Below are 11857 nucleotides of genomic sequence, written 5' to 3'. Positions count from 1 at the left end.
ATTCGCTGAGCATGCAGAGTGGCCCTGAGCCTGAACTGGGTCACTAGCTTAGCGAGGAAAAAGAAACCGATGTCATGCCAAAAAGTTGAGACTAATATTACAAAGTTGTTGATTTAGGTTTTGAAAAATGTTGAATCCGCTCTTTCAAAATTGATATATAGGTTTTAAAAAAAACGTGTAATATAGTATTTTCAAGATGTTGATAAATGTTTTATAGAATGTTAAATATAATCTTTTAAAATATTGATCCATGTTTTTTAAAATATTGAATCAGTCTTTTTAAATGTAGATATTGGTTTTTGCGATGTTATAAGGCTGTCTTTGGATTGCCGGAAAACTTCTATTTCCATTCCTGTGAAAATAAATTGATTTTAGAATTATTCTGTGAAATTCCTGCATTCTTAATGGGGCCCTAAATTGGCTAAAACGAAGCCGAGCAAGAAGGTAGACCCCTCTCCTCCCTCCAGCCGCCGTTTCCCCTCCCCAGCCGCCCGCTACGGTTTAGCCCCGTTCACATCCAGTTGGCCTCTGCGAGTGGCTGGCTGGCTGCGACCTAGGATCTGCGACCCCGCCCGACCTCGTGTACTCGTGCCGCCGCCCCTGCACGCCCCACCTCATCCCGCATGGCTGCACTTGGGAGGAGCTTGGCGAGAGCAGCCCGTGAGGGTGCCAAGGCAGCAGCTCTCGGTCTGGGCCGCCGCATCGCGCACCGAGCGGCGGAGGGCCGTGGCCCGGTTGCCAGGTTCTCGACGATCCCAGGTGAGATCTACCCCCAACGTCTAGATCACATGGGAAAGTTTTCAGGGATCTACGAAGGAGAGTACTTCTAGATCAGCTAGTGCAGCCTAGACCCATCGCGGTAGCACTTTCGTGCTCAGTGCCGGCGGCGACCACCCCTTCTTCTTTTTTTCCTGCGTGAGCTCCGAGTCGTCCGCCCTTGCTGCCTGTATCGATAAGCTGCTTGCGTGCTTGCGCCGTGGGGGTAGCGGCATAATGAAACCCCATGTTGGGCCATATATATATGCTCGGGATTAGCTAAAAAAATTAGATTAGAGGATAAAGGTACTGGCCCAGCTTGATTGTTGTTTGTTCTCTGTTGGTAGTGCGGTCCCGACATTTTTTAGACAGGAACTGCTGTGGCACTGGTGCTGCACAGCTGCACGGGATACTAGAACCCTTACCCTCCAATTGTCCATTTCTGTAACCACATTAGTCCATCATTCATCATTTCAGTGGGACCTTATCTTAATTCCATTTCAGTAGGACCATAGCCACATTAAGCCATTTCTTATTTCTCTTCAGAAGAAAATAGAATAAAAGGGATTGGGCTTTGGCACTTTCTTAACTGATTTGTAGATGAGTTCAGGTCAAGGTTTTAAATCTCCGGCTATAGCTTTCGCTATCTCCGACTATAGCTGTTTGAGAAGGATTTAGCTAAGTTTTTCTATGTACAAGTTAGCCCTTAGCTGCCGCTATAGCCCGCTATAGCCGGCTATAGCCTATTTTCGGACACAGAAAGCTAAATGGCATAGCCGGCTATTTAAAATCTTGGTTCAGGTTTCGTGTTGATGATTCACAAGTTTATCATTACACATAGACTTACAGAAATGCATTTTTCATTTTTCATTAGGAGGCTATATCATGTTTCTTTCCAAACTGCATGCTCACATTAGCTTGTTATTCACTATAACCCTATACTTGCGAAAATGATTAGATATCATACTATATTCAATTGCACAAGGATATGCTGCATTTTTCTACGATTCTAGTTTATTTGGAATTGTATGTCATAAATGGCTTGTAAGGTTTGCTTCTTATCATTACTTAAAATATGTGTTTTTCGTCCTCCCCTTACAGGCACCAAAGCAGTTCCACTTGGTTCTATTGGACCAATTGGTCCTGACAGGCTGCCGGTCTATGTTGACTGGAATAAATTTGGAGCAGTCACCCCTGTTCAAGACCAAGGCAATTGTGGTACTGCCATTTCTAACTTTACTCGTTTAGTTTTTACAATGAATAAGTACTGCAGTAGTAGTAATTGTACAGCAGCTACCGGCGGAGCTACATGGGGGCCATAGTGGGCCATGGCCGCCCCCTTGCCTCTAATTTTTTTAAGTCCATATGCTATTTACAGCCCAATAGCCCATAATCTTTAGCCCTGGCGCTGGTTTCCGCAAGATCGCAACTCCACCTCCGCAGCCACAGGCCACCAGTCTTCTCTGTCCTCTGCGTTCGCAAGCCATCCGCCTTCCCTGTCCTCTGCGTTCTCGTCTCCCCAACTCTGAGAGTCCGGGTCGCGGCATCCGCACTCCACAATAACCAGCCCTGGCTGCGGCACCGGCACCTACCAGCAGTCGAGCAGTACTCCAGTCGTTGGCCTGTTGCTTTTGCTTGCCTCTGGCCGGTGCTGCTCTTCGTAGTCAGCTAGTCATATATGTATGTCGTTCTTGTTGATTCTTCTATTTTTTGCTTCCAAATTATTTAATATGTAAAATCTACAGGCTATGCATATTAGAAGTCACTAGTTGAGTAATAATTTGTTGTCTATTGAGATCTTCTGATGCTTTTTTGAGATAATTTTAAATCTTGGCTATTTAATTTGTCCTAAGCCCCAAATTTGTTGTTTAGGTGGCTGTTGGGCTTTTAGCTGCACCGCCTTGATCGAGGCTGCCAATTTTTTCTCAACCAAGAAGCTTCTAAAGCTGTCTGAACAGCACCTGATTGATGCCAACGACCTCAGGAACTATGGATGTGACGGGGGTTCGATTGGGGAGGGTTTGGACTATGTCGTCAAAAATGGAGGTCAACTCCTTGAGAAAGATTACCCGTATGTCGGGGTGCAATGCCCGGCTAAACGTATCACAGTAAATACTTAATGCTCTTTTATGTGTTGGGGTCTTTGTAGAATTGTAGCATATTCTCATAATTCTGTGTTCATACTCTTCAGGCGTTTGGGGTTACTATTGATGGCTATGAAACATTTCAAGGACTAAATGAGATTGCCCTTAAGATGTTAGTTGCATCCGGCCCGGTTGCGGCAACTGTCGGTGTTGATGAGAGCTTCCTGGACTATCAATATTCTGGGGTAATAAGACATTGATTGAAAGAGCATGCTACTGATTTATTTCTAACTAGTAGAATGTATTCTAGTATCTGAATTTGAATCTTTGCTTGTACCCTTAGTTTCTTTTGAAACACAGAGTGTATGTCTGACTGCTATTTTCTTGTGTTAAGTCCCATTTGCTCAGCTGTCTTTCATTCTAGTGTTTTGCGGACTCAGTCACTAGTGATTTAGCTATTATCAGTTGTCACACATGTATTTGTTTGCCCTGTGCAACTCTGTCATCTACATTCTTCTGTTCTTTTGCTGGTTGATTAATATACCTAATTGAGAAACAAGAATACACTACATGAGATTAAATTATAAGAACATTCCCTTTTTACTTGTTTGTAGGTAGGCAAAGTCCTTGATGGGCACAACTACAGTCTCGAGGAGATGAGGAGGCTTGAGAACCAACTTAGTATTCTCATCATTGGATACGGTGAGACAATCTTTGGTGAGAAATTTTGGCTTGTCAAGAGCTCGCATGGAGGAGAGCTAATGCTGATCGCAAGAGAAAATGGTAAGGCCGGTGGTGCATTTGGTATTGCCAACCATCTTAGAGTGGTGCATAAGAACAGTGCGAATGGGCTGGTCACGGTCAAGACGGACAAGGATATGGGTGTGTCACCGCGTGTACAGTCTTGTGTCAAGTCCCATTTTTCTCAGCTGCCTTTCATTGAGTTTCTTTTGTCAAGTCTTGTGTCACCGCATTGTGTACAGTCTTGTGTCACCGCATTGCACCCTTGAGTTTCTTTTGAAACACAGAGTGTATGTCTGAATACTGCCATTGTCTTGTGTCAAGTCCCATTTTCTCAGCTGCCTTTCATTCTAGTGTTCTGTAGACTCAGTCACTAGTGATTTAGCTATTATCAGTCATGCAACTCTGTCATCTACATTCTTCTGTTCTTTTTTGGTTGATTATTTATATCCTTTTGATCGAAATGAATATATACTCAATTGATGGATGAATTGCTTAATTGGTTGTTCTTGGTATACAATCGAGAAACAAGAATACATATTTCATTCAGTTCACTGGCTGTAGAATTCTGTTCCAAGTGGATTAGTGTCATTGTCTCCTCTTGGGCCGTAGGAATTGTTGTCCTGTTTATCTCCCGTGAGAGAAACACTTGTGATGGCTTGTTATAGAAGAATGATGCCTGGTCTTTCCCCCCCCCCCCCCCCCCCCCCCCCCTAAAAAACAACTATGTCTCTTATATTTTGCAACTAAATATCTCATAGAAATTGACATTTAATTTGCCTTTTCGTTTTGGCAAAAAGAAATATACTCTTATGTACTGCTCTGGTTTGCTGCTCTGATGACTAGAATATACATTCGAATTTCTGTCTGAATGATGTCGTGTGTAGAGTGGTACCGACTGCCTTCCATTCTTGCGCTTTGCAAACTCAGTCGTGAGAATTAGCTGCTATTGGCAAACAAGTACTACTTGGTTTGGCCCGTGCAACTCATGTCTGATGTCATACACATTCCTCTGCTGGTTTGTTGGTTTGTTATTTATATATCCTTTGGATCAAAATGAATATATCACCTGCCAATTGATGGATGAATTGCTCGATTAGGCATTCTTAACACACCCAGTTAAGAATGAAATTTTTTTTTCTGTGTTGAGACGAGGCACTCCTCATTTCCATTGATGATAACGGAAATCGTACAAATAGGATCAGGCAGATTAAGCCCTTGTTTAGTTCCAGGAAGTTGGAATTTGGGGCTACTGTAGCACCTTCGTTTTTATTTGGCAATTATTGTTCAAACATGGACTAATTAGGCTCAAAACGTTCGTCTCGCAATTTCCCACCAAACTGTGCAATTAGTTTTTTTTTCCGTCTACATTTAATGGTCCATGCACGGGCCGCAAACATTCGATGTGACAGATACTGTAGCACTTTTTGAGATTTTAGGGTGGAACTAAACAAGGGCTAAGAAAGACCAGTTAAGAAAGCTACCCGGGGCGCCTTCCCGTACGTGCTCGTCCATCTAGGTACATCTCGGCCTTTCCGGCGCCTGTTGCAACTGCCTCGATGCAGAGCTGGCTGTGGCCGGCTCCAGGGGCGCTCCTCTCCTTTGGCGCCGCCGCTTGTGGCGCTAATGACGAGCCGAGGTTGCTGGGATGTATATCTTCTAGACGTCGTGCTTAGGCTGGCGTTCCTTGCTTCGACGAGGCTGCTCTTCTGCTGCAGCAAAATGGCGCGGCCGATCATCCCCGTCTCCATGTAAAATGGGACACAGGGTGATGATTGGTGGGCTTTGGAGCCGGAGAAACATGACGATCATTCAGTGAAGTCAGCTTACCGAAAGTTGGATGCAACGCGTATTTGTGGTGATGAGTTGATGCCGGGAGGATCAGGAGATGATTCATGGAAGAGAATTTGGAAGCTTAGTGTGTCCCCCAAAAGCTAAGGTTTTTTTGGTGTAGGGTTCTCCATGAATTCATTCTAGCGAAGGATATTGTTAATCAGCGCCAAATTAAGCCAACTGCTTTCTGTGATTTATGCGCAGTTGAAAGGGAGTCCATAAAACACATTCTTGCTGAATGCACGGTCACAAAAGGTGTTTTTGTGGAATGTTAAGCTTCTAACAGGAGCAAATCTACCCAGAATATACCCTTGTTAAAGCGTGAATGTAAATAAACAAGATTTTGGAAGAACTATCATTTTCATTGATCTCTGAAATATATTTATACAAATGAAGGGGTGTCACGAAGGGACACGACTGTTCTCAAAAGACATGCCCTTTGAAGTAAAACTAATTATATAATCCTATCCACTAATCTTGTAGTTGATGGATGAGATCACTTCGTGAACAGGTGTCTGTTCATGGTGTTGTTGATGAGATCACCGAAGGGGTGTCTATTGAGAGACACTGTTTCGTAACACTCTCCTTGATCGAATCTTCCTTGAGATTAATGCAGCTGTAAGCTGAAATTCCTCGAAAAACCCTATGGAAAAAATCTGAGGAATATATGATATGCCATAAAAACTCCTTTAAACCTTATTGAAAAATAAGGAGAAAATAGCATATTTATTTATGATTTAAGTAAACCACTATGTCATTGGTATCCCATTAAAAACCCAAAATATTGAAGATACGACATAAAGATAACTCCTCCAAAAACCTTTTTAGGAAAAATATGAGGAGCAATATAAAGTGATATATCGCTAAAACTCCTGTAAAAACCCAGTGGAAAAATTAGGAGAAAATATGACGACATATTATTGGTATTGCCTCTTGGATAACTCACATGAAAAATCTTCTCAGGAAAAAACCATGAATGAGTTGTGAGGGTAATATGTGTCTTTGATATTTCCCACAAAAACCCCAGTGGGGAAAATAGAAAATATGACACATGCTTATGTTAATATTACCTCATTAAAAACTTTGATAAGAAACCTTGTAGGTAAAACTTGTGAAAGAAAAGAGTATAATATGATGCTGGTACAGGTCAACATTTAGGAGATGCCTCCCCCTGATTCTGACAAATCTCGAAGTCGTCGCATACCAATTCCATGTACCAATTTTTGAAACATAGAAGTTGGTAAGGACTTAGTAAATAGGTCAGCGAGATTATCACATGGCTGGATTTGCAAGATGTTTATTTCCCCGTTTTCTTGTAATTCATGGGGATAAAACAGTTTAGGAACAATATACTTAGTAATATTGTTCTTTATGTAACCTATTTGCATCTGTGTAACACAAGCGGAATTATCTTCATAGATAATTGTAGGTGATTCAATTGAACCAATACCACATGACTGTTGTATGTGGTTAATCATTCTGCGAAGCCATACACATTCTCGTGATGCCTTGTATAGAGCAATAATTTCAGAATGATTAGTAGAGGTCACCGTCAGAGTCTGTTTAGAAGACTTCATGAAATAGCTATACCTCTATGTAAGAATACAAATTCAGTTTGGGATGGGGACCAGATAAGTAACCAGCATCCGTGTATCCAATCATATTGGGATCATGATTTCTTTTAAAGAATAAACCAAGATCCTTTGTGCCACTAAGATATCTGAGGATATGCTTCGCTCCCTTCTAATGACGGTGAGTTGGATTTGCACTATGTCTAACTAGTATGTTCACTGCAAATGCGATATCAGGCCTGGTGCAATTTGCAAGATACATAAGTGCTCCAATGATACTAAGATATGGAACCTCGGTCCCAATATCATTTCTCCAAAATCTCGTGGTCTAAATAGATATTTCTCTATTTCTAAAGAACGAACAACCATCGAGGTTTTGTTATGATATGATTTGTCCATATTAAATTTCTTCAATATTTTTTTGATATAGGCTGATTGATGCACTAAAATCCCTGAAGGATGGTGCTCAAGTTGTAAGCCTAGGTAATATTTGGTCTTGCCAAAATCCTCCATCTCGAATCCACATGCTGGAAATTGTATCTCAAATGATTGCATAATTATTTCCGTATCATGATGATATCAAAATAACCAATATGTGCAATCATGCTTAATTATACACAATGTATGTTGCGATTTGTATTTGGATTCAGAATATGAAGTCCATTGGGACTTATACGTCCGAATCTATCAAATTCATTTGATCCGCCAATTATTGAATTTGGAAAACTTTATTTTCACACATACCATGGGGTATGCTATGCTGGATCTCTGCGTGAAACCATATGCTACAAGCTCTCATTGTTCACCACCTTGCTTCTGAAAAGAAACACTGTGAGGGAAGATATTACCGTGGTAATACTTCTCATCATTGAACAAGAGCAATCTCCTTAATTGCCACCTTTTAGTTTGACCAAATTTGAGTGTGAAGACACTCTGCCTGGGACTTTTGGTCTGGATCCAGTAAGGTAAAAAGGCAATATTTGAGGAGTATATGCCGCGACAATTTGTAGTCTTTAAATGATTGATTCAGTTCTTGAAATCAATATAGCATGTGAAAATGTTAACCCTTTTGGACTCCGAGTCATTTTCTATATGGAGTCAGGGTGTTCTAATGTCCTAGGATCAGAATTTGGGTGCACCATTGATCTGGGTGGATTTTGATCCGGGTTTTGGATGCTCATCCATTTTGGGTGTCTACCAACTTGAGGTTGGTTTGGATTTACTGATTTGGATGATATTGTCCTCGATATCCTCGAACGCTTACTTGGAGCATTATCCTTAGGAGCAGCCGTACTTCTCCCCCTCTTCTTTGGAAGTGGGAGTTGAATGGTTTTAATTGGTACCTCCATTCTTTCGGGTGCATTATAAGTAGGATAAGAGGATTTTGTGACACCCTTATTATCAGTAAATGTTTCTAGCAGATTCTTTGTAATATGATGCAAATATAAGATATTCTAAACAATTAGGTTTAGAATTTTTGATACGTGGATGTGAGGATTGCTCTTTTGATTCCTGGCATTCTTAATGTGGTATAAATCTCCCCCTAATGCCTGGAATTATCCTCAAATATGATCAACATACGGGCAATTTATAAATCCTCTGCAGAGTTATCTCTTGGGATCCCTAATGCCCATTGGTATGTTGGGCTGGTGATATGGGTATGTGAAAACATACTCGATGCGTAGATGGGAAATGTTTGGCTGCGGTCAAAGCTTCACGTACATACTGCAACGGAGGGAGTTGTATAAGTGCAGCTTGATGAATTTGAATTAATGATGCGGTGTGTAAGGCCGCATGAAAACAACTTAGTTCTGATAAATTACAATTCTATTTTAATATGTCATGCAATTTGATTCTCAATAAGAGACTCAATAAAACCATTATTGGTATGGACATAAGGTACTTGATATATAGTACCCAAAAACCAAACTGTTCCATATAAAATGGATTTGATCCCGCGTCCAGGATAATTTGCTCTAAATTGAAGATTTCGAGCAATGAGTTTGGTATAGTGATGGTTCTCATGACTAAGAGACACACCTAGGACTATATTATGGATGCATAAATATGCATTACATAGTATCTTTATGGTCCATAAAATGGTAAATAGAGTCACATGTATGTTCTTAAATTTCTTCAAGAAATGTAGTGGCTCATATTGATGCTATGACCAATAGAATTGATAATAATTCTCAAGTTATCTCTATAGTTGAATAACCAAGGCAAATGTGCCAAGTCATGTTGACATCAAGAGAGAGAATTATTTGTACGCAACATTAGATACATGTTATGTATATGTAGTCAAATCCAACTGAGGATGTTTTGTTTAAGTATTGCCATATCCATTGTTAAGAGAAAAATACTCCTCTTAGTTGTCATCTTGGGGTTTCCATATGAAAACCACATTGACGGATATCTCTATAATTTTAATTGGGTATATTTTGGAATCAGAATACAAGAATGGATTCATGATTATTATTTGAGTACCAACAAGGAGTATGATAGTAGCATGACCAAAGTCCACTATCATGACATCGCGTCAAGCGATTAACAAAATATTTTCTTGTCTCTATGTAAAAGTTTAGGAATATTTTGCTTCTCTATATATAGAGTTTGTGGTGCAACTATCCACTAGGCAAAATTCCTCTTTGCATTTGGATTTACTCCCATATAGGTCTATATATAGCATGAAGAATATAATGACATTCTTTGCAGATATATATATTTCATACAAGTTAATTAATGGAATATCAAATGTGATGGCACATTATTGTGATATTCAATTGAAATTGATGACAATATTTTATATTACAACACCAAAATGGAGCGTAGAAACTAGGTATGTTTGTAAATGGGAGACAAATTTTGGTCCCCAAAATGGATCAAGCGAAGTAAATTCGATGATCGTGCTCTCCATGCTCATAAGACCCACTTATTAATTAAGTGTTTAGTTGCTACTTGGTTTCTTCATGAAACTTGTTATGAACAACTGGCCTTCCTGGTTGTGTCAAGTTGAAGATAGAAGCGTGCTTCATATTTTTATTGTTGAGCCAGATATTTATGTCCAATGGATTTGTAATACTGATCAATTAAATGTTTGAAGGCATGACATTTTCAAGTTGTGTGGCTGTAACATACATAATTGGGACAAAATATGGTTCTGTCATATTTGGGAAATGTCTTGACCCTAAAGAATGCACTGGGCTGCTACTTCTTTTTGCATTAAATCTTACCATTAAAGTTCTATGGATCGCATTACTACATGGCATCGAACTTGTAATGATTCTGGAAATTCAATGTACTTCAGATGATAGAGCATCACTATAATGCTAATGATGATTCCTCGATAAGAGTTTATCATACACTTAGACCTGAAGTAATGTAGGAATTAATCTAGAATACATTTGGTAAGTTGTGTGCTTTCGCGAAAACGCAATGTTAGGGGATATTTTGGAACAATATAATTATATTCTGAAGTGAACTTAAGATCCTAGAGATAAAGTTGTGGCCAATCAAAGTTGGCATTAGGCAGAATGACTGCCGTGTGTTGTTCGTATCACTTATTGAAAGCTAGCCATATAGTGCTTCGATTTGCACCCATTGAGATACGCATACGTGTGACCTGGATATATATGGTGCTTTATTTAAATAAAACTCCGTATTTAAATTGATCATAAGTGGTGATACTCTCTTATGAGGAGCATCAAATATTGCCATGAATCCATAGAACATCAAGTTTAACATTACGTCTATTGACCATGTTAGATAATGGTGACCATCAAGAGCAAGAGATCAAACTCTTTGCTGGCTGTTATTCTAACAAGGTTTAAACCATAGATTTTCTGAATTTACGCTAAGGGTAAATTTAAAATTGCTATGGTGATGTTGTATTAATTAATACAAAATAAATAGGAGACAAGATCTATCTCACTAATAGTGTAAACCTCATTTATGCTAACACATTAGAGGTAGTCATTATAAAAATGTAGACCTCTAATAATATGGACATAGTCTGTTGAACAGTAGATGCCAAGTAGTGTATGCAATTTGTATAAACACATTTTAAGGTAATCATCAAAAGACTGATGTAGACCTTAGTTAATCTACAAACGAATTGGGTACGCACGTTGAGGATAGTCACTAAGTTGTGGACTTAGTGTAGATTCCGCAGTAGCAACTATGGCGCTACCTTGTGTATGGCCAACATACAATGTGGAACATTTGTGTTATACAAATAATGAGGTAATACACTTAATGGATTTTGCATTAAAAATGTAAGCGCTAGCTTTAAATAAAGCATAAATGGGCTTAACATAAAATGAAAATTGCAAATAACAAAGTAATTACAATAATAAAGTCATGATAGTAATACTACATGTTTATTGGGTTTGCCATTTTGGACAAACACTTTGAACAATGTAATGATTATACTACATGTTTATTAGGTTTGCCAATTTGGATAAACACTTTGAACATGCAATGTTAATAGCACATGTTTATTGGGTTTGCTAATTTAGACAAACGCTTTGAACAGTACTAAAAATTCCAGAAAACATAGGATCTGGAAAGCGAATTTATAGTAGTAAATTCATCTGTAGCAGTACATATCATGATGCAGTTCTTGATGACACATGGGTCTCAAAAATATTTATTTATTTACATGAGGTAAATATTGTGCATCACGATTCATTTTAAACAGAGTCTAAAATGAGCATTTACGTGAAGAAATGTAATACGCTGTATTTTTGTTCAAACCTGATGGTTAAAACATTAATCTGGAACACATTAATAATCCATTTGGATTATCATATAATTCACAGGAAATAAGGAGGGTTTTGTGCAAAATGCACAACCTTATCCATCCACGGGCAG

The 11857-nt window shown here is 39.2% G+C and overlaps 1 protein-coding gene across 1 annotated transcript; it reads left to right on the top strand.

Annotated features, from left to right (window-relative positions):
* Positions 1-451: 451 nt before the first annotated feature.
* On the top strand, positions 452-4051 carry LOC136514191 (ervatamin-C-like). Its single transcript, XM_066508181.1, has 5 exons — positions 452-759; positions 1858-1974; positions 2629-2864; positions 2948-3085; positions 3455-4051. The coding sequence occupies exons 1-5, from the start codon at positions 624-626 to the stop codon at positions 3848-3850; spliced, it is 1023 nt and encodes a 340-aa protein (XP_066364278.1). The 5' UTR covers positions 452-623; the 3' UTR covers positions 3851-4051.
* The last annotated feature ends 7806 nt before the right edge of the window (positions 4052-11857 follow it).

Source organism: Miscanthus floridulus, chromosome 16, assembly GCF_019320115.1.
Source record: "Miscanthus floridulus cultivar M001 chromosome 16, ASM1932011v1, whole genome shotgun sequence".
NCBI classification, from domain to species: Eukaryota; Viridiplantae; Streptophyta; class Magnoliopsida; order Poales; family Poaceae; genus Miscanthus; species Miscanthus floridulus.
This window is presented reverse-complemented; position numbering and strand designations above follow the sequence as displayed.